Genomic DNA, 24618 nt, shown 5'->3' with positions numbered 1-24618 from the left:
CCAGGGTCTCATGTACTCTGGCCTCAAACTCACTTTGTAACTGAAGATGACCTTCACCTCGTTTTGTTTGTTTCTTCTCACTCTGTAGCTCTGGCTACCTCTGTGCCCCTAGACCTTGGGCCCTTGATATTCCCCCCTCTATACGCACAGTGCTCGGGTTACAGGCATATGTATCACCATGCTCAGTTAATGCAGTGCTGGGGCTTCACACATGTTAGGCAGTTGATCTCTCTCTTAATCCAAGCGTCTGTATTCCTGAGCCACTTTCTATCCCCAATCTAGACTCCCCAGGAAGAGGCCTGAAGATTTGTAGGCTCAGTTTTTTGTGGTGATGAAAATAGAACTTTGGGCCTTATGTGTGCTAGGCAAGTTCTGGGCCATGAGCCATCTGCCCAGCATTCTGAGAGAGAGAGAGAGAGAGAGAGAGAGAGAGAGAGAGAGAGAGAGAGAGAGAGAGTGTGTGTGTGTGTGTGTGTGTACACATACGTCTGTGTGCGCTCGGGGGTTCTGTCTCCTTTGTCCTTTACTACAGTTATAGACATGAGCAACCACACCTGGATTTCTCATATGGAGAGCCAAATGTGGGCTTCATTCTTACGTGACTGGCACTGGACTGATTGAGTCATTGTCTCAACTCCTAAAGGGAACTCCTTTTTTTTTTAGACAGGAGCTTACTATGTAGATCAGGCTGGCCTGGAATTAACAGGGTCCTGCCTCTGCCTCCCAAGTTCTTTGATTAAAGGTGCACACTACTTATGCCAGGTTCCAAAGAGTGGTTTCTTAAGAGTTCCAAGGCCTGGCTCTCTTTGGCCTTGGAAAGTGTTTCTTGACCATCTTCCCATTTCTGTAGCCCACATCCAGGGACTGTTTCTGTGCAATCTCTGAGAGATTGTGACATACCCCAGAATAGCACTGTCCCTCTCCATCCACACCCTGCCCCCACTGCATCTGCAAATGGACTCTTGTCTTTTGTTCTTCATTTGTTCAACAGGTTCACATTGAAGGCCCTTCTGTGTTTCTCATGGATAATGTCCCCTCTGAAGTGAGTGAGACAAGATCCTCCCCAAGTTGTTCCTTAGAGATACATAGTAATAACACAAGGCTACCAGGAAGTCACAACGAATCCCAGCAGAGAAAATGAAAGCCTATTAACTTCTTCCTTGACTGGATTACCGCTCTATGCCCCACCCTCAGGCCTGGGCGTGGCTACTTGACTTATCAGATGGCACACACTTATCTCTTCCTGGCACTGATCTCTTCTTCTGTCACCTAGACACTTGGCCTAACAACACTACACCCAGCCGTGGGTTAAAGAATTGGCTGAGAAAATGGGAGTAGCCGTGTGAGCATGGAGGAGAGGAACAAGCTCTGAAAGGCTGAGGCTGTGTGCTTGTTTGTTCAGGCTGGTGCTAGGCAGCCGAAGAGGGAGGATAGGGGAGGTGGCTCAGCTGGTGAAGCACGTGCCACTCAAGCATACTGACCTCTAGAATGCAGGTGATCCCTGAGACTACTGGTCAGCCAGCCTAGACTAACGAGTAATTTCCATGCCACTGAGAGACCCTATCATAAATAAATAAGTAAATAATAAGCTGGGCAGCTCCTGAGAAATGACACTCGAGCTTTATCTCTGGCCTCCAAATGCATGCACACAGCACATCTGCAGAAGTGGGGATCAGAGTGTAGTGTTAGAGCTCTGCTGACATGCACATTCTGCCTCCAGCCCTGCACAAACGAAAACACACAACTCAAGTGTTCACAGTAGAGACTAGTTGAACTGCTCTGGGTCCCATGCAGGGATTGAGGTCAGACATCACAGGCAAAGCCACAGAGCTGTCCACGGATAAGCAGATTGCCCGAGATTCATCATTGAAGTGAAAAACCCAGATGACCACTGTAGACTACCTGGTGTCCACCCTGTTCAGCAGAGACCATGCTCTCTGAGAGAGCAAGGGAAGAAGCTGTACTCAAGCCATCTTTAGCCAAACTGGTCTTTGTCCAGGCTGTGGCTGTCACAGGAGGTGACCAAGCAGAGGTTTTGCCAAAGAGCTAGGCATGGTGGCTCACACCTGTTCTAGCACTCAGCCAGGAGGATTGCCGTGAGTTAAAGGGAAGCCTGGGTTACAGAGTGATTTCCAGGCTAGCTTGAACGATAGAGTGAGATACTGTCTTAGTGAGAGAGGAAGGCTTTAAATCCAGTCAGAGTAGTGGACTGATCCCACTTTTGCCCCTGTTGGTTCTGTTGGGCATCTTGGTCATTAGTGTAGCTGTCAGGATGCACATCTGGGTAAGATTGTTGAACACGTGTTTTCCCTGTTAGGATAAATAGAACCTTCTAGAACTATAAAGCTAGCCAGTTGGTTAACGGTCCTAGGGCAGGCAGCTGGGTGCAGTGGATGAGTGCTTGGGCTTTGGAATCAGACTACCCAGCTTAACATCTTAGCTAGGCTGGCTTCTGAGCCTCAGTTTCCCCACTCACTGATGATGTCCATGCCATTCCTTTCTTGTGCTGGTTTTGTGGACCCTTCAGTCACACAGAGAGTGCTTGTCATGGTACCTGGCAGCTGCTGAGAAGGTCGCTGTGATTATTGCTGTCTCTAGGCCTGGCCAGTGAGGGGATGACTCCCACACTGCTGGCCTTGGGCCAGATGTTTCCTTAGTGTCCCAGATTGAGTGGGTCATCTCGGCTGTCCAGCCACCTGCCAATCCCATATGACATGCTGTTTCTTTTCTTTACCCAGTTGACTCCAATGACAGCCTGTACGGGGGAGACTCCAGGTTCCTGGCTGAGAACAGCAAGCTGTGTGAGGCAGTGATGGTTCAGATCCTGGAGCACCTGAAAACCCTGGCCAAGGATGAGGTGGGTACCACCGTGGGGCAGGGTAGTCACCAAGTGGTCCATTGTGCAAGGGAAATTAATCAGACTGCATTGTTCTCAGTACTTTAGGCCCTTGGCCGTGGCTGTTTTCTGCCTGCACAGTGTTCCTCAGTACCCAGTTTCCACTCACTCCAGCCTCTGGTACCCATGAGTCTGCTCTGAACTTACAAGGTTTTTGTTTGTTCTCTCCCTGCCTCCTCCCACTGCTCTCTCCGTCTCTGTCTCTGTCTCTCTCTGTCTCTGTCTGTCTGTCTCTCTCCCCCTAAGTATTATGTATCATTAGAAAGAAAAAAGCTGGGCACATACCTATAATTCCAGCATTCGAAGGCTGAGACAGGATGGTCATTGGTTGTCTTAGACAGTGATCTGGGGATATAGTTCCGTGTTCAGTGTACTAGCCTAGTTTTAGTCCCAGCCCTGGTTTTAATCCCAGCATAGCATAAAACAGTGTGGTGTGGACACTTGTGATCCCAGCATTTGGGAATGGAAGCAGGAAGGTCAAGAGTTCAAGGTGATGATCTTTCCTACACTGAGAGTTTGAGATCAGCGTAGAGTACATGAGGTTGTGCCTAAAAAAAAAAATCGAGGCCAGCCAGGTGTGGTGCTGCATTGCCTTTAGTTCTGGATGCGGCACTTGGGAGGCAGAGGCAGGCAGATCTCTATGAGTTCAAGGCAGACCTGGTCTACATGCTGAGTTCTAGGACAGCTGGGGCTACAAGAGAGACCCCGTGTCAATGAATGAATATATGGATGTATGAATGAGTGACAGGCTGTGGAGATGGCTTAGCAGTTAAGAACACTTTTTACTCTTCAAGAGGACCCAGGTTTGGTCCCTACCACTCATGTGGTAGCTTACAACCATCCAACATCCTCTGGTATACATACAAACACCTAGCCAAAGTATCCATATGTAAATAAGTATATAAAAATTATATGAAAATGAAAGTAAATAGCGAGGGAGGGGAGGTAGAGATGGACGACGTAGAGAGTGACATGATTGTAACTGAACCTGCTGTCCTCCATTTCATAATGCCCCATTTCAGCTCTCCAGCGGGTAACATAAGGGCGAAGCTGCCCAACCTGCTGCCACCCAGGTGGAGGTCTGGTTCCTGCTGTTGGGACCCCAGCACTTAAATATCCCTGTCTGTCCCGTACCCTCATGCTGGGAACCACCCTGGTTCCAAAATTGTTAAAGTCACCACATAAACGGTTGAGTTCTGCTTTAATCTTGAACTGGGAGAGATTGTTTGGGTGTTGGGGGCTGGGACTTGTGCCAAGCCCCTGGAGCTTCCTGGAAATGACAGCTCTCACAGGAAAAGAATCCCCCCTCCCCAATTAAAAGCCTGTAGGAAGCCTAGAGGGTACGAGGCCCTATCTGGCTTCCCTTGAACACAGTTGCCCTTCTGTCTTTACTGTCTGCCAGCATGCCTCACATCCCTGACATATATCAAGTAATATCGTTTATAATAGGCTGTGGCATTGGAAACCCAAATTGGATGTTTTAGGATAAAATGTTATTGGGGAGTTTGATGAGGGAGGAAGAGCCAATTAGCCTGTGGGGTATGACTGCTTAAAACTCTGGTTCTCTGCAGTGAAATGTAGTTGAAAGATCTCTCTCAGGGGAGACTCTAATATTTGAAGTTGAATTTTCTGAGCTTAATTCTCTAATGAAGGAGAAAGGAATCGTTCTGTTGCCTCAGGCACCAGAGGGGAATGGGCGTCAAAGGGAAGCAGCCTGGATTGGCCTGATGACAGGCGTGAGACCAGAGACAGCTGACCAGTCAGCAGCTCATATCCAGGAGGTGCCAGCGGCCCTTCCTGCCATGTTACTTCTGCTTCCCCCAGGCCTGAGCACCCACAGCAAGACCTCTGCTCCTCAGCCCCACTTCTCACGTCGCTCAGGGCTTCCCACTGTGGTGCCACTCAGAGCATAGAACAGGTAGCAGACAAGAGTGAGTTCTGGAGTTGGGCAGCCTGAGCTCAGGCCTTTCTTCCGAGCCTACTTCTGACCTCTCCTGAACAAACAGGAAGCTTGCCTACAGGGTGGGTGGGTTTGCGCTTCACAGCCCTGCCAACCAATGGCCACTGCTGACTAGCAGCTTCAGTCACCACCCATCTGTGGTTGGGGCGATGTCAGGGTCAGAAGTCAGTACTGGCTGGGCTGGTGTCTGTTCCATGAGGTCAAAGTCAAGGTGTTAAGTGATTTGATTCTTACTGGGGGGAGGTGGGGCTTGGGGTAGCAGCACTGGGAAGAACCCCATCCATCTAGTTGTAGTCTGTGGACATTTCCTTGTTGGCTGTTGACTACGTTTTCCTGGATCTTGGCCTCCTTCTTTCTGCCAGGCCTTCCTTCCCCCTCCATACCTGTGCATGTGTGTACATATGCATATGGAGGCTGGAGGTCAGATTTGGGTGTTATTCTTCAAGAGCCGGCCATTTTTTTTTTTTTTTTTTTTTTTTTTTGGAAGATGGGTATCTTCATTGACTGAGGCTCATCAATACCTCAGGGCTGGCTGGCTGACCCATGAGCCCCAGAGATGCTCCTGTCTCCCACTGGAATTACAAGTGTGTGTCACCACACACATTTTCTGTGAGCATTGGGGATCCAGCTGACCCTTGTCCTTGCTGGCCTTTCTTTCCATCTTTCCCTGCGTGTCTCTGACTCTTGCCAGACCTTTTACTCTGCCCTTGAAGAGCTCCACCACTAGATTGGGCCTACTTAGATACCTCATTTTCATCTGCACTTCCCTTTCAGCAACACCTGCATGGTTACTGTATAAGTAACCGGAGGACAGAATGTTAGAACAGTTCTAGAAGGCTGTCCAGCATAGGCTATGAATGTTCTGCCACAGGGATGTGAACTGTGTGGAGCAAAGGTACTAGCATATGCTTAGTAGTCAGTACCCATTAGCTGGCATGGAGCACAGCAGGCACACATGACCCTGGTAGCACCATTTGGCAGGACTGCTAAGCCTACACAGCAAAGGCCCTGGGACCTCAGAGCTCTGCATGGCAGTGGCCACCATCCAGTGACATCTGGTTCCATGGCATCCTGAAACAGCAGATGCCCACCTGTACACGAGACTTTTTCTGTGCCCGTTCACCTGAACAGACACTGTAGTACTATTTTGTTTCCCCATTGTCTTTGCCATTCAAAGCTGGTTGTGTATGGTTCAGAGGTTGTTTGGTGAGGTACCTCACAGATATCCAACAAAGCAAGATTCCAGAAAGGTCTGGTGTTGAGTCAGCAGGTTCTTTGCTCTTTGATTTTTAGAGATGGTGTCTCCTATGTCTCAGTCTGGTCTTGAACTTCCTCTGGAGTTGAAAATGACTTGGAACCCCTGACCCTCCGGCCTCTTCCTCCTGAGGCTGGGGTTAGATGTGCACCACCATGCTTTGCAATCGGCGTCTTGTAAACGCAGGATCTGCTTGAGCCATGGCTGACAGCAATGAGGAATCTTTGGGCTTGACTTGTGCTTGAAGCACAGCTGTTTCACTGCTAGTAGGCTGGGCCTCTCCTAACCAGGGTGACAGCCAGGGCCTAAACAGAGCTCAGTGCTTGTGGTGCCTCAGTCCTTGCTCACTCTGTGTGTTGTAGAGCTCACTGATATTTTACAGGTGTGGTGGGTGGGCTCAGCAAACACATGGCAAAGTTGCCTATGATCACCCTACCAAGAACATCTGCACTGAGCCCGACCAGCGTGCCAGGACAAGGTTCTATCCTCCCGTCTCTCTTCCAGGCCCTGAAACGACAGAGCCTGCTGGGCCTCTCTTTCTTCAATAGCATCCTAGCCCACGGGGACCTTCGTAACAACAAGCTGAACCAACTCTCTGTCAACTTGTGGCACTTGGCACAGAGGCATGGCTGTGCAGACACAAGGACCATGGTAAGCATGAGGGCCCCTACCAGCCAGAGTGGCATTGACCTTGAGTCAGCATCAGCAGCACCTTAAGGTGCCCTACCTCCCTGAGATGGGTGCCAGACCCAAAAGTTCTTTTGGGTGACTTCCTTCTGTTAGAAAACATTCCCCTTTCAGTTTTTACTGAGAATGCAAAATGTCACCCACTCCTGGCAACAGCCAAGTCTGAATCTTCTGAGATAAGTCTCAGGAGCAAGCTCAGGCTATCCTTAAACCTGGGATCCACTGCCTTTACCTAGCTTTAGTGCTGCTGGGGACAAAACCCAGGGCTTTGTGCATGTAAGCACTCTGCCAGCTGAGCCATGTGCCCAGGCCCCAAGACTGAATTTAATGATACCCTGAGGAGATGCCCTGTTTTCATCTAAGCAGGGCAAGCTCACTTAGAGCCACTTCACAAGAGGCTCCAGCCCAGGTCAGAGCCACAAAGGCAAATCCAAGCTGGAGCTGTTCTTTCTAGGTGAAAACTCTGGACTACATCAAGAAGCGAAGCAAACAACCTGACATGAATCATCTGTCTGAGCTGGCCCTGAGGCTCCCTCTGCAAACCAGGACCTGAGAACTTGCCCTTTGATGGGGGAGCCCAGTGTCACGTCCTGGAATGCCTGCTTGGCTGTCAACTCTTCCTAGAATTTAGAGGTTTTGTTATTTTTACTTTTATACAGATTGGTTTTAAGCTTTTGCCTTCTCTTGTCTATTCTGACGGAAGGGGAATTGACACAGTATTAAAACCCAGTCTTGTTCTTTAGATAGCAGCATCTTGGTGTGTGTTGGTAAGGCCTTCTGGTTTCCAGCTCCTAAGATCTGTACACACTAGTGCGGAGCAGCCAAGGGTGCAGGCCTTTCTTTTCTGAAGGGTATTTCCATTTGCTGAAAAGCAACCCCCGGTTGCACATCACTCTCTTAGGTTAGAGACTGTGTCCTATAAAACACCTTGGGGAATAATGTCAGCTTGCCCATTGGCTCTTTTCCAACCACAAGAAGCATATTTGGATTTAGAATACAGGAGAAACTGAGGTCACATCTGAGTCTCCCTATAGTCACAGTAGAAATGTCTGTAATCAATGGGGCATAGAGGTGCTCACCTGTTAACCCAGCACTTCACAGAGAAAGGCAGAGGATGCCATGAGTTTCAGGTCAACCTATGATGACTGCAGTGCCCTTCCTATAACTAAGTAACTATCCTGAAAGATCAGCTGTGCTTCCCACTGTTGGCTGATCACTTCTGCCTCCTAGAAAGCACATCCGGATTACACGCTGCTGGGCACAGGGCTGTGCTTCTCAGTGAGTTTGACTGACCTTGGTTGTTTGGGCTGCACTGACTACTGATTCACAACCTGGAACCTACTATTGCCTGTGAAAATACATCCAAGTTCTGGCTTAGCTGTGTTTCTGGTGCTCTAGTGGCACACATTTCAAGTTCCAGCTACTTGGGGAGCTGAGACAGGGTTGCTTGAAGCTAGTCCGGGCAAAACACACACATTCAAAAACTCTGTGCTTTAGGTATCGATTTTATTTATCTTCATTCTGAAACACAATACATGACTAACCTCAGAAAGAAGTTAAAGTCATATATATTTATGTGTACATGTCTTTATTAGTTTAAGACCAAGGTTATTGCTGTACATACATTTGGGACCAATCTGAAGACAGTACCCTCCAGCCCAAGGAACTGAATAAAATTTCTTAAAAACAAAACCAAAACTGAATAGATGAGGCTAAGGATATGGCTCAGTTAGTGGAATGCTTGCCTGGCAGACACAAGGCCCCATATAAAACAGTGCCATGACACAGACCCATAATCCCAGTAGTTAGGAGGTAGAGACAGGATTGGATCTGTTCAAGGTCCCCAGTTACATGTTTGAAGCTAGTCTGGGATATATGAGCCCTAGTCTCAAAAACAAAAACCAGGTATTAAAGAATGCCTTTCCTCTGCTGTGAACAAACATGCCAGAACCCAGAATGCACTATGCTGCTGTTCAGATACTCCCAAGTGGCCTTTATTTCACAAAACTTTCCACTATAATTATCTTATGTCACTTTCATTATGGTGTTAATTCTTTGAAAAATAACTGGCAAATTCACAAATAATTCTTTGTAAGTTATTCTCTTGCCTCAAGGCTGCCCACGTTGAATAGCATTAGTGCTTTACATTGACCTAGAGAATTCCCAGTGCTTCTGTGTTAACCTCGGCTTAGCCTCACATTAGGCACACACACCACAGGGCTCCTGAACTAACCTGCTGACCAGCAGTGTTATTGACAGGCCACCTCCACAAACAGCACCTGTTGGTGTTGGGAAGGATGTGTGAAGAGACTTAGGAAGTAAAAAACAGGATGCTTGTCTGTCAGTCATTCCTGGTCCTTGTTGCTGTAACAAATTTCAAGCAGTGACTTCCTGTGGTCTTACTGACAGCTGTTGGTCAGAACTCACTGGCTTCTCTGGGCTAGGTCAAGGTGTTGCCGTGACTAAGTTCTTTTGTGGGCACTTGGTGGAAAGAAATGCTGCATGGCTTCTGAAGGCTGCCTGTGTTCTTGGCTTGTGGCCTTTTCCTTCCCCAGTGACTGTGGTGGCTTCCAAGCCTCTTCCACACTAACTCCTGCTACCTACCAGTTAAGGAATTTTATGAAGAACCTACTCAGGTAATCAAGGATCTTATTTCAAATTCATCTGATAGCCAGTGGTGGCTTGAAGCCATGCAGTGGTGCACAACTTTAATCCCAGCACTCCGGAGGCAGAGATGGGTGGATCTGAGTTTTAAGGCTAGCATGGTCTTCAGGGGTACACAAAGAAACCCTGTCTTGAAAAACCAAAAAAGTTAAAAAAAAAAATAATAATAAAAATCATGTGATCAGTGATTTTTAATTCCCCTTCTGCTGAGTGTGTCCATGTGTCCTGCCTGCCATGATCCAAGTAGTACTAAGAGCAGGGGACAACTGCTTCTCATTAGGAGAGACTTCTGACAGGTTAGTATGGTTTTACAAGGTAGCCTCAGGGGCCCAGTGGATACAGCACAGAAATCAGCTCAAAAACAAAGTGGAAGGAACCATGAGATTTGACTGTTGGAGAAGGATATTGCTACGGAGTGTCACCAAGCTGGTAAGAAATGCCTGAGAGAACAACCAAGTTCAAGACTGTGTTGGATCACTGATCAGGTGATCAGTACCTTGGAGAGGACTACACCAGGCAGAAGATTGCAGGGTTCTGGGGAAGGTACAAGACATGGAAAAAGGGGGTAGGACTGGAGCCTGGTTAACAGAAGCACGGGCATTAAGTGCCCCACACTGTGAGAAGCAGAGACAAGGCTGAACTCACTCTTGAGGGGACCCTATGGCTGTCTTTGCTTACAGACTTCAATTCTTACTTAGAGAGAAGAGTGAGTAAATGGAACACCTAAGTCAATGCTGAGGTACCAAGCTACAAAATGAAGTCCTTTAGCACTGAGATCTGTGTAACACTAAGAAAAAGATCTGGCTCTCACACTTTGATAAGTTTCCAAGGTGTATGTGGCATAAGATGGGAAACCATCTACCACATGGCCATGTGCAACTTTCTGATGAGCAAAGGTATGCTCAGACTGGAGTGTGACCTCTGGGGAACACAAACTGTTGGGAGTTACCCAGCTGGTTCCCAGGGTTCACCAAGGCCAGGGGAGATTTGTCTAGACATTGACTCAAATGCAGAATTCTGCCACCTGAGACTAGAGGTGGTCTTTTCTGAATCTTGAGGAAGAATTTACGAAGGACCAAGTTCATCCCAGGAAAGTGGCTTAAATAGGTCTTTGCAATATGGCCCACATCTACAGGTCAGGGAACAGGGTGGTGTGGAGGCAGTTTCCGCAGGCACAGCATCACCTCTGCTGCCCATTTGGCAGTACTGCACACCTCACCCTCTCCTTGGCTGGCCTGAGGGGCATCTCCTTACCCCGGAGGCTGATACAGAACAACTACAGAGTTGAATGAAGCCATAAAAGGTTTCCTGAAGGACTGCCAGAAGTTTCTTTGGTTAAGAGTTTTCTCCCATCTCTGGAATGCCTGGAATTGCCTCTCATCTTCCTAGCAGTGTGAGGATACCATCACTGATGGTAGTTCAGAAGGAGAAACATCCTGACCCCCTCCATCACCACCCCAGCCCCAGCCAGTGATTCTGTTCGTGAGAGATCAGGCCAAGACATAGGAAAATATCCTTATCTGAACCTTGATACCAGACTGCCAAAAGCTGGTGGAAGAGAAAATCATGCCACGTGGATCTCTGTATCTGGAACTCCATGAAGATTGCTGTGATTTTTAGTAGGGGTGAGGATGGTGCCTGCAGCAGATGAAGTATCTTCTTCTTCACTCTTACATTTGACTTCATCACATAAGTATACGAGGTCTTCGGTCTAGTGAACACAAAGACGGAACATGCCGCCGAGAATCTGTCATGGGTCCATACGCAGGATCACCTGCTGTCCAAAATGCCTTGTTTGAGACCCAGCCAACACAGCAACATCAGGTCCAAGCTTAGCAGTCAGATGGGAGGATGGCGGCAGCTGGAGAGAGGCCAGCTCAGAGGTGTGTTGGCTGCAGAGGGGAAGCTCAGCCAGCTGCCTGCTGCACCACACCTGCCTCCTGATGAGGGAGAAGGAAAACAAACTTGCTGGTTCCCTCGGAAGTCATGGCATGACACTTGCTTTCTTCACTCATCTCTGGGTGATGTACTCTTCATGGCACTTAACGGAAGGTGACCCTGGGCCGTTTTATTACTTTATCCCTGAACTTGATAGAGCTGAGAATAGCACCCATTCCATAATTAGGTTTAAGTGTATCAATGCAAGGAAAACATTTTAGTCAGGACCCTTCACATGTCAACAACTGCTAGCTACTATTAAAATACTGTCACCCAAGGAGGTGGAATGTTTAACAGAAAATAGGCTTTAACAATTCATACTGGTCCTCAATAACTGCAGATGACTAGTTCAAGCCAACTGCAAAACTGAGCAAGAAATGCAGCTTGAAGAACAGGACAATAAAATTTAATCTTGCAACTTGATAGACTTGGAGGCATTCCGGTCAATGTAGAAGACCTTGCGGGCCTCAGAGTTAAAGCCCAGGCCAGCCCCGCGGCTGTACTTCCAGCTCATGGCCCGGTCATAGTCCTGCTGCAGACTCTGCTGGAGCATATCTGAAGACTTCTTGTCCAGGGCCATGTTGGACCTGACAGTCATGCTGGGAGGACGGTTGAATGACGGGGATAGATGCTTAAAGCCGCCCATAAGTTTCAGGAATTTTAGTTTCTGTTCTTCATTTTCAAAGCCGGCAGTGTCCCACTGGCCAAACTGGGTTCCCTGAGTGGAGAGTAAAAGGCTGTCATTGCACTTGAAAACCAACACTTCCCTCAGCCTTAGCCATACAACAAACTGTTTCATTCATCCTAATGAGACCCCAGGGCTACGGCTACTCATTCCCACGTTACAGGTGAGGAAATGAGGCCGAGAGCTTAATGGGGGTGATAAAGTCAGATGATTCCCAACTCCAGAGAGCCCACCATTGGCTTCTAACAAATAATTCTGCATACCAAGCTGATCTACTTTCTCCCAACACATGGTGATAACAATACCACCTCACTTCATAGCACCACAGCACCACAAACACAAACACAACCACTTCTCTGACTTTGGAACACACCTCCACCTTCCCACAGTTTTGTGTCTGTGTATTCATACACAATGTATGTGCACATGTGGAGTAAGGACAACCTGTGGGGTTGGTTCTTGCCTTGAGTCTTATTTAAGGAAAGATCCCTATTGGACACCGCAGAACCTGAAGGGACCGACCAGATAAACAGCTCTCTGTACCCAAATCCTGTGGGAGGGAGACCTAAACCTTCAGAGAGGCAGACACGCCTGGGAAACCAGAAGAGACTACACTCTGCCCACATCTCTGACTCCAGAGGAAAACACCAAACACCATCTGGGACTCTGGTGCACGGGGGCTCCCGGAAAGGGTGGTGTAGGTCTTCCTGGTTGCTGCCCCCGAGGAGAGCTCATAAGCAACACCCCACGAGCAAACTTGAGCCTTGGGACCACAGGTAAGACCAGCTTTTTCTGCTCCAAGCGACCTGTCTGGTAAACTCAGGACACAGGCCCACAAGAACAGCTGAAGACCTGTAGATAGGAAAAACTACACGCCCGAAATCGGAACACTCTGTTCCCATAACTGGCTGAAAGAAAACAGGAAAACAGGTCTACAGCACCCCTGACACACAGGCTTATAGGACAGTCAGCAGAACAAAGTAACACTAGAGATAATCTGATGGCTAGAGGCAAGGGCAGGAACCCAAGCAACAGAAACCAAGACTACATGGCATCATCGGAGCCCAATTCTCCCACCAAAGCAAACACGGAATATCCAAACACACCAGAAAAGCAAGATCTAGATTCAAAATCATATTTGATCATGATGCTGGAGGACTTCAAGAAAGACATAAAGAACTCCCTTAGAGAAATGCAGGAAAACAAATAAACAAGTAGAAGCCTACAGAGAGGAATCACAAAAATCCCTGGAAGAATTCCAGGAAAACACAATCGAACAGGTGAAGGAATTAAAAATGGAAATAGAAGCAATGAAGAAAGAACACAGGGAAACAACCCTGGATATAGAAAACCAAAGGAAGAGACAAGGAGCCATAGATACAAGCATCACCAACAGAATACAAGAGATAGAAGAGAGAATCTCAGGAGCAGAAGATCCCATAGAAATCATCGACACAACTGTCAAAGATAATGGAAAATGGAAAAAGCTACTGGTCCAAAACATACAGGAAATACAGGACTCAATGAGAAGATCAAACCTAAGTATAATAGGTATAGAAGAGAGTGAAGACTCCCAGCTCAAAGGACCAGTAAATATCTTCAACAAAATCATAGAAGAAAACTTCCCTAACCTAAAAAAAGAGATACCCATAAGCATACAAGAAGCCTACAGAACTCCAAATAGATTGGACCAGAAAAGAAACACCTCCCGTCACATAATAGTCAAAACACCAAATGCACAAAATAAAGAAAGAATATTAAAAGCAGTAAGGGAAAAAGGTCAAGTAACATATAAAGGCAGACCTATCAGAATGACACCAGACTTTTCACCAGAGACTATGAAAGCCAGAAGATCCTGGACTGATGTCATACAGACCCTAAGAGAACACAAATGCCAGCCCAGGTTACTGTATCCAGCAAAACTCTCAATTAATATAGATGGAGAAACCAAGATTTCTGAACAAAACACCAATGGCTTATGCTCTAAGATCAAGAATCAACAAATGGGATCTCCTAAAACTACAAAGCTTCTGTAAGGCAAAGGACACTGTTGTTAGGACAAAAAAACCAACAGATTGGGAAAAGATCTTTACCAATCCTACAACAGATAGAGGGCTTATATCCAAAATATACAAAGAACTCAAAAAGTTAGACCGCAGGGAGACAAATAACCCTATTAAAAATGGGGTTCAGAGCTAAACAAAGAATTCACAGCTGAGGAATGCCGAATGGCTGAGAAACACCTAAAGAAATGTTCAACATCTTTAGTCATAAGGGAAATGCAAATCAAAACAACTCTGAGATTTCACCTCACACCAGTGAGAATGGCTAAGATCAAAAACTCAGGTGACAGCAAATGCTGGCGAGGATGTGGAGAAAGAGGAACACTCCTCCATTGTTGGTGGGATTGCAGACTGGTACAACCATTCTGGAAATCAGTCTGGAGGTTCCTCAGAAAATTGGACATTGAACTACCCGAGGGACCCATATACCTCTCTTGGGCATATACCCAAAAGATGCCCCAACATATAAAAAGACACGTGCTCCACTATGTTCATCGCAGCCTTATTTATAATAGCCAGAAGCTGGAAAGAACCCAGATGCCCTTCAACAGAGGAATGGATACAGAAAATGTGGTACATCTACACAATGGAATATTACTCAGCTATCAAAAACAATGACTTTATGAAATTCATAGGCAAATGGTTGGAACTGGAAAATATCATCCTGAGTGAGGTAACCCAATGACAGAAAAACACACATGGTGTGCACTCATTGATAAGTGGCTATTAGCCCAAATGCTTGAATTACCCTAGATGCCTAGAACACATGAAAGTCAAGACAGATGATCAAAATGTGAATGCTTCACTCCTTCTTTAAAAGGGGAACAAGAATACCCTTAGCAGGGAATAGAGAGGCAAAGATTAAAACAGAGACAGAAGGAACACCCATTCAGAGCCTGCCCCACATGTGGCCCATACATATACAGTCACCCAATTAGACAAGATGGATGAAGCAAAGAAGTGCAGGCCAACAGGAACCGGATGTAGATCTCTCCTGAGAGACACAGCCAGAATACAGCAAACACAGAGGCGAATGCCAGCAGCAAACCACTGAACTGAGAACAGGACCCCCGTTGAAGGAATCAGAGAAAGAACTGGAAGAGCTTGAAGGGGCTCGAGACCCCATATGAACAACAATGCCAACCAATCAGAGCTTCCAGGGACTAAGCCACTACCTAAAGACTATACATGGACTGACCCTGGACTCTGACCTCATAGGTAGCAATGAATAACCTAGTAAGGGCACCAGTGGAAGGGGAAGCCCTTGGTCCTGCTAAGACTGAACCCCCAGTGAACCTAATTGTTGGGGGGAGGGCGGCAATGGGGGGAGGATGGGGAAGGGAACACCCATAAAGAAGGGGAGCGGAGGGGTTAGGGGGATGTTGGCCTGGAAACCGGGAAAGGGAATAACACTTGAAATGTAAATAAGAAATACTCAAGTTAATAAAAAAAAAAAATAAATAACTGATAACCAAAAAAAAAAAAAAAAGATCAGATCCCTATTGATTTCTACTGCCTATCCTTGGCTGGCCACAAGCTTCCAGAGATCCTCCTATATAGCCTGTGTTGTATACTGATCCTCTGATTTTAAGTAGCTCATTCTGAGAGGGAAGCCTATTAAGACCTAGGAAGAAAACAACTTACTAAGTCTTAGGCAGTCCCTTAGCAGGTTCCTAAGGCCCCTCCCTCCTCAATGTTCCATAAGCAATAAGGACAACAGATCTATTGAACTGCGTGCAAGTCATGTAGAATGCTCCAGAGCTCTAGCCTTCATGAGCTGTCATACATGGTGTGGCAGGCTTTTGGTAATGCAGCTGCCCTTCTGTTATCTATGCCCTTCTAAGTAATCTATACTCCTGTAACTTCACTTAACTAACTTGTTTATCAAGCTTTGGTGGCATCGTTACTTAAGTTAGCTTGCTCCTGATACCCTATCTTCAGTCTGACTTTTACAAGGGATCTGTCTGAGTCTACTCCCACTTTTGGGTCCTGCATTTGCCACTGCCCTGTCTGCTGAGGATTGGTACCACCATATTCAGGGTCTTACGTGTCATCTGTCCTGAGAAGCTTTACTTCTAATCATCTAATATAGCATACCATCCCAACACCCACCCCTTCCAGGTACTATGAATCTGATGAGAGTCCTGTATACCTCCGCACACAGTACAGCCAGCCCAGATAGGCCAGCTAGGGACTAAGGTTTGAAGCTGCTGAAGGCACAGTGCTATGGCTGCCATAAAACGTATGTGGCCAAGTCCATGGCCCTCATACCATTTCCTCCTACCTTCTCAGATAGGGTCTGGATGTTTCCAAAGGGTGTCTTAAGAGGTCTAGCCCCAACTCCCACTCCTCCTACATGCTCCTAACAGTTTTCCATGGGTACTTCCCACAGCTACACAGAGCCCCTTGTCATTAGACTGCAGGTCACCCTATTGTCCACAACAATAGCCAGCCCCCTAGCAGCCCTTCAGAAGAAGGGAAGCTGGCTCGACCAATTCTGTGCCTAGCCAGTTGGGCACCTTAGATTCTGGATGTCAAGCCCACCACAACAAACCCACCGTCCATTTTTTGGGTTCTGAAACCTCTGTCTTGCCAGACTCACGATCAATCTCTTCTTGTAAGGCCTTCCGTCTCACCTATGCAAGGACAAAATGAATCAGTAAATAAGCAACTAAATAAAATGAAGAGACCGATGAGACCTGGTTCTCTACTGATCTTAATGCTATAAAGGTGGGGCTGAAGACCCAGAGCTTCACTCTGCTACAGAGCACAGGACATTGTGGTTAATAGGTTCAGGTACCTGGCCTGAACAGTAGTCATAGGCACAATTTCTTTTCTTTCTTTTTTTTTTTTTCTTTTCTTTTTTTCGGAGCTGGGAACCGAACCCAGGGCCTTGCACTTGCTAGGCAAGCGCTCTACCACTGAGCCAAATCCCCAACCCCGGCACAATTTCTTGAGAAGAGATTTTCCTGTACCAGAGGATGATCCACCTTTACCAAAACATCCTGTAACAGTGATGTGTGTGGGAACTTGGCCAACTGAAATGCTGAGGCCCTCTCTTGTGCAGTGTACACTGTAGTCACCTTCCATGAGGACAGCACTGCTTTCTAGAAACAAGGCAGACACAAGCTGGAATTCAGCAATGCTGCTAAACAGGCCGTGCAGCCCTGCAAAATTCACCCCTTTCTGATTACTGCATCAGTCACTGCAGAAATTGGAGCCTGAGCTGGGGAGCAGCAGAAGTGCCTGCAGCAGAGCACGGTGGGCGCACATCTGCCAGGCCAGCTCAGGGGCTCTGCTGGCACACCAGCAGCCCACACTGGACCACAGACGCTTCCAGGCCTTTAGCTTGCTTGCTTGCTTCCTTCCTTCCTTCCGTCTCAAAGATTTAGGTCTCACTTTGATTCCCCTTTACCTGACAAGAACTTTGAGATGAGGGCACTTTTCATACAATTTTAAAACACAAATCTATAGTGGCTGCTGTAGAAAAGCAGAGAGCAGGGGAACAGGCGAGGGTTCACATCATCAGCAGTGAGGACTGACTACACACGCTGCCTAACTTCCATCTCAGCCACACGCAGTGCAAGGAGCTGGAAGCACTCAGGAGGAGCTCATTTATAACAATGGCCAGGAGGATTCCCGGTATTTTCTTCTCAGACATATTACCCTCCCATTTTATACACAACCACCTTCCAGTATTTATGGGGAAGAGGAGACGCGTGTCCACCCTGTAATAAACTGCATAGACATTTAGTAGGCAGAGAACCACAAAGTCCAAGAACTGTGCACACAGTGATGGGTGGCTGGGGCTGCTCAACCTTTGACTGTGTCCTAAGGGGCTAAGGAGACCCCAGCTAAGGGATAGGTCCCAGGAGAGCTGAGGCCCCATGGCTGGCCCCTCTGCTTGGTGTCCTGGCCACTACAGCATTATTGGCCTTGGCCTACTGAGCAGAGCACTCCTGGCCCTGCATGGAGGTTAGGAGCCCTGAAGGCCCGTGGTCCTGCGGCCCACCCTCGACCTGACTCTCCCTGGTGCTTCCCTTGGCCATGTATGCATCGCCCTCCTCCAAGTTTGTTCCCTCACACCCACAGCTCCACAGTGGGTCTGGACATCACCATCTCTTCTGGGTGGCCCTCCTCACCTGTGAACTTTACTCCTAAGGTAGAGATGAGGCCCTATGAGGCAGGGTTGTCCCTCTCTATCACAGTGCTGCTTCAGCAGGCACCATGGGGACCAGGTGTCATCTATCTGGGCAACACAAATCCTTCCAACACTCCCTGCCTTTCTCCAGTTATAAATGAGCTCTTGTAGAGACCCATGCTGACTCAGAGGAGGGTCAGCAGCCAGCAAAGCATGGACTAACACCAGGTCCTCACAGCTCCTCAGTCTTGCCAGGCCCTGGGATAAAGGAACATAAAAACACCCCAGTTCCACAAAGTCTAGATCCCACATAGGGACATGCACGTGACAAACTTGACACTAGTCTGCAAGACCTCTCTCAAGCTCCTGAACTGGTGGAGACACCCCAGGGGCATGGCTGGGCACGTTTACCTGTTCTAGCTAAGGATCACAGGTCCCCATTTTCCTGAGGGCCTATCAGGATCCTCAGAAAAAGGCACAGCAGCTTTGGGGTCCCCTGGCCAGGGGTGCAGGTGGGCTGAGTTTACCTGCCCCTAGAGGTGTGCCATGGAATTAGACAAGACACTTTTGGAGACCCCAATCCCCGAGTCCAGGAATTTGCGGCCTGATGGGTGGTGAGGGTATCTAGGGGGTGACAAGGGAGGACACGAGACAGGCTGGGTCATACCTGATCTATGCAGGCTTCATCCATATTGCCTTTTTTTTCCAGTACCACCTCCAAGTCTGTGTCTGACTCCTGCAAAGGCAGCAAGATGTTAATTAGCTCAGGCAAGCCATGAACAGCTCTAGTTCCAGCAGTCAGCTGAGTAAGGTCATATGGTCCAAGAAAAGATCCAGAGAGCAGGCAGCACTAGTTTCTGTCAAGACAGAACCTGAGGCAACAAAACCCTGCCCACTTTCCCTTATGTGCATCTCCCTAGCAAATGATGGCACTAAACCAGATGACACAAAGAAGCTGAGGCTCAGAGAGGTAAAGGGAACCAACCAGGTCACTCTGCAGCTCAGTGACAGTGCCAACTTGAATCCAGGTCTCCTGACTCGTGTCCCCAACCATTTTATCCAGGTACTCAGGATACCCTCTAACTGCAGGCCAGGGGCAATGAGTCCCTGGTCCGTCATGAATGACAAGTGCCAACAGCTTTTGCATTTTCTTTAGCATGCTGTGCTTTGCCCATGTCATACATGTATGCACAATGATAGGTGGGGGAGTTTTCCTTACCTGTCCTTAAACCATTACTCCTGGTCTGGCCTGTGTGGGCTGTCTGAAGATGCGTAATAGAGGGGATACCTTTCCCTGACCTCCTGGGAGAGAGAGGTCCTAAAATTGAATGGGAGCTGGCTTTAAACCTCCAGGTTCATCTTACCCTGAATTTATGTTTTGCATGCACATGGGTGGAAGCAAGTAGTGTCTTCCTCTATCACTCTCTTCTTTTTTTTTTTTTTTTTTTTTTTTGGAGCTGGGGACCAACCCAGGGCCTTAACTTCCTTGGTAAGCGCTCTACCGCTGAGCTAAATCCCCAGCCCCTATCACTCTCTTCTTCTTTGCCTCAAAATGGGGTCTCTCAAAGGAATCCTATCTGTCTCTCCCCACCAATGCTGAAGTAACAGGCACATACTGCCATGCACAGCTTTTTAGGTGACTACTGGGGATTTGAACTCTGGTCCCAATGCTTATAGAGCAAGCACTCTTACCCACCGAATCATCTCCCTAGCTCTGCGTTTCTGAATAAAGAGTTGGCTTGCCAGCATGCCTGATTGACCAAAGTCTACCAAAGCCCCACATCATGAAACTTGAGAACAGTTGCCTTCAAACTGTTCTGATTTTCACACTTGAGCTATGGGTGATGAAAGAGCCTAATGCATGAGAACAAAGCTGGGAGAATGCCAGCAACCACAACCACCCTTCAGGCCCCAACACAGAGCCCATCATCCCAACCATGTCTGGGGACGTAGATGCAGGCCAGCAACATCTTCCCAACGGCCCTATATCTCACAGGCATACCTCAGAAAATGCCCATCACGTGGCCCTGTGGCCATCGTGAAGGCCACAGGGCCACGGCTGGCACAGAGCTGGAGGAGCCAGATCTTGCTCCCATTGCAGATGGTCATTTCTTGGGCTGCCAAGACATGGGCTTTGGGAAAGGACTCACTGACATCTCCTAATATACTCGAGGATCTCCTGAGCTAGAAGCAACATGACAGCCTATAGCTGACAACTACAGGCTCCTGGGAGGTAAACAGCAAGTGGAAAGAACATGCCACAAGACATTTACATAAAAAACTGATCCCCATTTATGGACAGTGAAGGACACCTGCATTGCTGGTGACACTACAGGTACCTCTGGATCCAGGTTACTAAAAAACAGGTGACTCCCCTATCCTTTTCCAGTACATACCAATGCACACATGCACGCATGCACGCATGCACACCAAGCTCGAGGATGCTGGGGTTCTGTCAGCTAAATGCTTAAGTGCCCTGCTGACATGTATATGGGCGCCCATATGGCCACCTCACCCCCAGACTCCAATGAAACCTGCCTCTTTTTCCTCCTGCCAGGGGTCTTCCTTTACTCCGCTCTCTTTTCTCCTCTTCTTTTTCTTCCTTTTCACAGCCAGCCCGTCACCAACTGGCTGCTCCACCTTTTTTTTGGATTTCACTTTCTTCTTCCCAGGGGCCTTCAGGCTGTCTATCGGGATGAAATCCAACGCTTCACTTCTGACTGACTTCTTACTCCCTTTCTTCAAGCTGTTCTCCATGGAGATCTTGGAGTTGACCAGGAGGAGGTCTCCCTCCTGATGAGTCTTTTTCTTCTTCTTCTTTTTCATGCTGTGATCTCTGGGGCTCCCCTGCTTCCTTTTGTGCCCCAAGGCCGCCTGCTCTTCGGCCTCTGTCCCCTCTAAGCATGAGTGCAAAGCATCCCCAGCCTCATGGATCCAAGAGTCCTGGGGAGGAAAAGCTTCCGTGTCCGGAAGCTTCTTCTCCTTCCTGTGCTTTTTAGGCTTCCTACCAGCTTTGCTTACCTCCTTGGCATGCTTGGAGTCTGGGGAAATCTTCAGCCCTGAGCCTTGGGAGGCAGCCTTTGATACGGACTTCCGCCTCTTCTTTTTCTTCTCTCTGATGAGGCCTTCTGCTGACTGCTCAAGGACCTGCCTTCTAGGGCTGGGTGACTTTATCTGTCTTGTCCATGTAGGCTCATCCTTGCTCAGGTACTCATCCAAGTGTGTGCTACAGGACTTTTTTTTCTTCTTTCTCTTGCCCAGTGACATCTCAGGGACCTGCACCTCACCCACATTGTTAAAAGGGGATGTAGCCCTTGGAGGAGAAACATCTATGAAGTAATCATTATTGTTTAAGACTGAGTACTGAGTCTCTGGTTCTGAGACATTTGCCACCTTCTTTTTCTTCTTCTTCTTTTTCTTCTTCTCTGGGAGCCGTGGGCCCAGGTCTTCTTTCTGAGTCTTGTTGACCATTACTGAAAAGAAAACCAGAAATAATGCAGTTTATCATTCTACCCAGTCCCAGCCTGTGGTCCCAAAGAAAGGGAAAACAGCTCCCATTCCTTGGGAGCATGAGGAAAGACGGTTAAATGGCAGGAAGTGTAAATGCAGATGGCCCTACATTCAACCCAAAGTCCTCACTCATCCTACCTCTGGGAATGCCAGTTTCCTTTTCTGGGAGGAAAGAACACATCCATCCTCAAAGAGGTACAAAAGACACTAGAGAAAAGGCTTTGAGCATCTGATTCCTTGTCCACCATCTCCCTGAAACCTCCAGATCTAAATTCAACATATATCCACCAAGCACCTCCCCAAGCCATCACTGCAAGTAGCAGCTGCAATTGAGACTTTCTTTTTAACCAGATGAAGCAGAAACTGCAAGCAGACTTCCACCAGATCCAATACATGGCACAGTGAATGGTCAACCCCTTCCTCATAGTGCTCCTGCTCTAGGTCTAGAAAGGAACGCCCTGTTCCCCAACCTTTACCATCCCAAGCTACCTAAACAACGTGGCAAGGTGAGACAAGCCCCAGCCAGTACTCCAAACACGGGAAAAATGGAAACACCAGTATATTCTTCCTTGTTTTATACCCTTGGCTTCTCTGGACTCTAGTTTTATCTTCCAAACAAAGGTTGAATCAGAAGGTACACGAGTTGGGCTGCCTCTGTCTACAAGACAGTTGCAAGTACTGTCTTCAATTTCAAAGTGAGTGCTGGGCAGTAGTAAGTGGCAATTACACATGGAAGCCTTCATTACCTAGCTCTCCTCAGGAGAACAAAAGTACTTACGACAGACAAGTGGCTGGGGATCCGATGTATGGCCTTCACTACGGTCACCAGTACAGCTTTGTTACTCCTTGGACTAGAGACAAAAAACGGGAGGCTTCGAAGGGAAGAGGTGGAAATTAGGAGTCCAGGAGCTTCTCTGTCTTGCACCCCTCCTTGGCTTCAGAGCTAACATTTTCCACAAAGGATTCAGCTTACTCCTGGCGGGCTTGAGTTACACAGTTCAAGTCCATTCACAGCTTGCTTCAGGAGCACATAGGAGAGTCCTGAGCCCTCCCCCACCAATCATTAATCAAGAAAATGCCCCCACAGACATGCCTATAGACCAATTTTATTGGGGCATTTTTTTTCAACTGGAGTTCCTCTTCCCAAATAACCCTAGCTTGTGTCAAGATGACATACCATTAGTATCAAGTTGCCAAGAAAATGTTTGAACAATGGTTTTCCAGCTTGACCAATAGGATAGTAGAGTCAACCCTTGAGGCAGAAGTGGAGTGTAGTTGGGCAGCCGGATGAAACCAGCTGCCTTGGTCAAACTCACCGAACAGGTAGGTGTACATGTAGGTCTGAGGCAAGGGACTGACTCTGGCCAACATGGATGATATAAGGGACGGTCATTAGGAAAACAGACTGGACCTCAAGACAGACTGACTTTTGCAGGACAGAGAAAGGGGACTCACAAAGGGGAGAAAGATACAAGTCCTGAGAGGATAGTGCCAAGTAAGTCCAAGATTCTACAGGATTGGGGACAGTGATCGAGAGAAATAACCCGGACAAAAATGTCCCAGGCGTCAGCTTAACCCACTTCTTGGCTCTGCCACTCAGCCAACACCAACATCCTCTTTTCCATCCCTGTAACTGAGAAATGGAACCAAACCTACATCACCTGCAAACACATGCTTTTTTCAAAAAGGGTTTGTTTTTGAGACAGAGTTTTACTACACGGCCCGGGTGGTCTGCAGCGCGTGATCCTCCTGCCTCAGCATCTCGCGTGCCGGGGTAATAGACGTGGGCCACTATGCCCGGTGTTAAGACACTTTTAAAATCTCGCGGTAGCCATGGATAGGGTTAGTGTGACCAATAAACCTCACAGGCCTCAGAGACGTTAATTTACTAGGTCTCAAAGCCAGCAAGGTGCAAAACACGGACTCGAGCCCAGAGGAACGTGTCCTGTCCTCACCAACCGCAGGCTGCTTCCTAGCCAGGATTATCCCTAGGCCTACTCCAAGGCGGGAAGGCTTGGAGAGAAACCGAGGGCTGCGGGCGAGTTTGGGGTGACTGATGTTTGCTTTTTCCTCTCCCCCAGCATGCAGGCCCTTCTCCCGGCCCGCACCAGACACCCGCACTCACCTGGTCTATTAGCAGGCCAAGCATCCCCACGTGAGCACCCGCGCAGCCGCGACCCGGAAGTCAGCTTCGAATTTCTGGCCCGCCCCCTCGAAATCGTTCTCCTTCCGGGTCGCAGCTTCGCTGCGCCCTGGGTTGCTGTAGAAACGGCGTCCATGGCGGTGCCTAGACAAGCGTCCAGCCGCAGCGTGCTGCGTGAGGAGGCGGGAGGCGCTGCGGACTCGCCGGCCACTACACGGATGCCCGGGCTCGCAGGGTCGCCTGGGTCCCCCGAAGTTCTCGCGTTACCCGCGCAGGTCGCCGAGCCTCCGGAGAAGAACCTGTGGGAGCAGATCTGCGAGGGTAGGCGGCTGCGGCTGGCCGGACCCGGCGGGACGCGGGCGGGATCTGCGGGAACGCGCGTTCCTAGCCTCTGTGCGCCAGGCGGGTGACGCGAGCGGGTGCACTAGCCGAGCCTTCGACCCACACGTGGAGAAACAGGCTGGTGTGTGTCTTGGATTTCGGTGTGACCACAGACAACAGGCCTGCAGAAGGAAACCGAGTCAGAGTGTTGCTTGGTGTGGAGCTTCGCGGTGAGCTTCAGGGTAGAGACCGGGACTGCCCGCAGATCGTCCGAGAGGAATCAGGGAATAAATGAACTCTGTAGACAGGCTCCGGTAATTCCAGTGTAGGACCACTCAGGAAGTATTTTGGTGTG

The 24618-nt window shown here is 48.3% G+C and overlaps 3 protein-coding genes across 7 annotated transcripts in view; 2 read left to right on the top strand and 1 right to left on the bottom strand.

Annotated features, from left to right (window-relative positions):
* Vps35l (VPS35 endosomal protein sorting factor like) overlaps positions 1-9609 on the top strand; it is a 103609-nt gene extending 94000 nt beyond the window's left edge. Inside the window, exons 29-31 of the mRNA XM_032892802.1 lie at positions 2739-2857; positions 6616-6762; positions 7253-9609. Of these exons, the coding sequence (XP_032748693.1) occupies positions 2739-2857; positions 6616-6762; positions 7253-7351 (365 nt within the window). The 3' untranslated portion in view covers positions 7352-9609. The remainder of the gene's footprint in view (positions 1-2738; positions 2858-6615; positions 6763-7252) is intronic.
* On the bottom strand, positions 8288-24153 carry Knop1 (lysine rich nucleolar protein 1). Of its 3 annotated transcripts, none has more exons than XM_032892793.1 (5): positions 23925-24153; positions 20828-21762; positions 18957-19025; positions 16707-16784; positions 8288-12118 (listed from the first exon to the last, which is right to left on the bottom strand). In XM_032892793.1, the coding sequence occupies exons 1-5, from the start codon at positions 24076-24078 to the stop codon at positions 11807-11809; spliced, it is 1548 nt and encodes a 515-aa protein (XP_032748684.1). In that variant the 5' UTR covers positions 24079-24153; the 3' UTR covers positions 8288-11806. The 3 variants fall into 3 exon arrangements, with proteins under 3 accessions (XP_032748684.1, XP_032748686.1, XP_032748685.1); XM_032892795.1 differs by lacking the exon at positions 23925-24153 and adding an exon at positions 22578-23912; XM_032892794.1 differs by lacking the exon at positions 16707-16784.
* The window catches only part of Iqck (IQ motif containing K), a 117854-nt gene continuing 117292 nt past the window's right edge, over positions 24057-24618 (top strand). For all 3 annotated transcript variants that reach the window (XM_032892799.1, XM_032892798.1, XM_032892800.1), the window contains exon 1: positions 24057-24263. In XM_032892799.1, the coding sequence (XP_032748690.1) occupies positions 24077-24263 (187 nt within the window). In that variant the 5' untranslated portion in view covers positions 24057-24076. The remainder of the gene's footprint in view (positions 24264-24618) is intronic.

The sequence above is a fragment of the Rattus rattus genome, chromosome 2, assembly GCF_011064425.1.
Source record: "Rattus rattus isolate New Zealand chromosome 2, Rrattus_CSIRO_v1, whole genome shotgun sequence".
Classification (NCBI taxonomy): domain Eukaryota; kingdom Metazoa; phylum Chordata; class Mammalia; order Rodentia; family Muridae; genus Rattus; species Rattus rattus.
Note: the sequence above shows the minus strand (reverse complement) of the source record. Positions and strands in the feature narration are given on the sequence as shown.

Excerpts from the sequence above, each read along its gene's own strand:
- Knop1 (XM_032892793.1), bottom strand. The coding sequence starts at position 24,078 with ATGGACGCCGTTTCTACAGCAACCCAGGGCGCAGCGAAGCTGCGACCC. Across the intron at positions 19,026-20,827 it reads CCTGGCAGGAGGAAAAAGAG|GAGTCAGACACAGACTTGGA; the intron begins GCAGGTTTCATT and ends CTGCCTTTGCAG. Across the intron at positions 12,119-16,706 it reads CAGAACCCAAAAAATGGACG|GGAACCCAGTTTGGCCAGTG; the intron begins GTGGGTTTGTTG and ends CTCTCCACTCAG.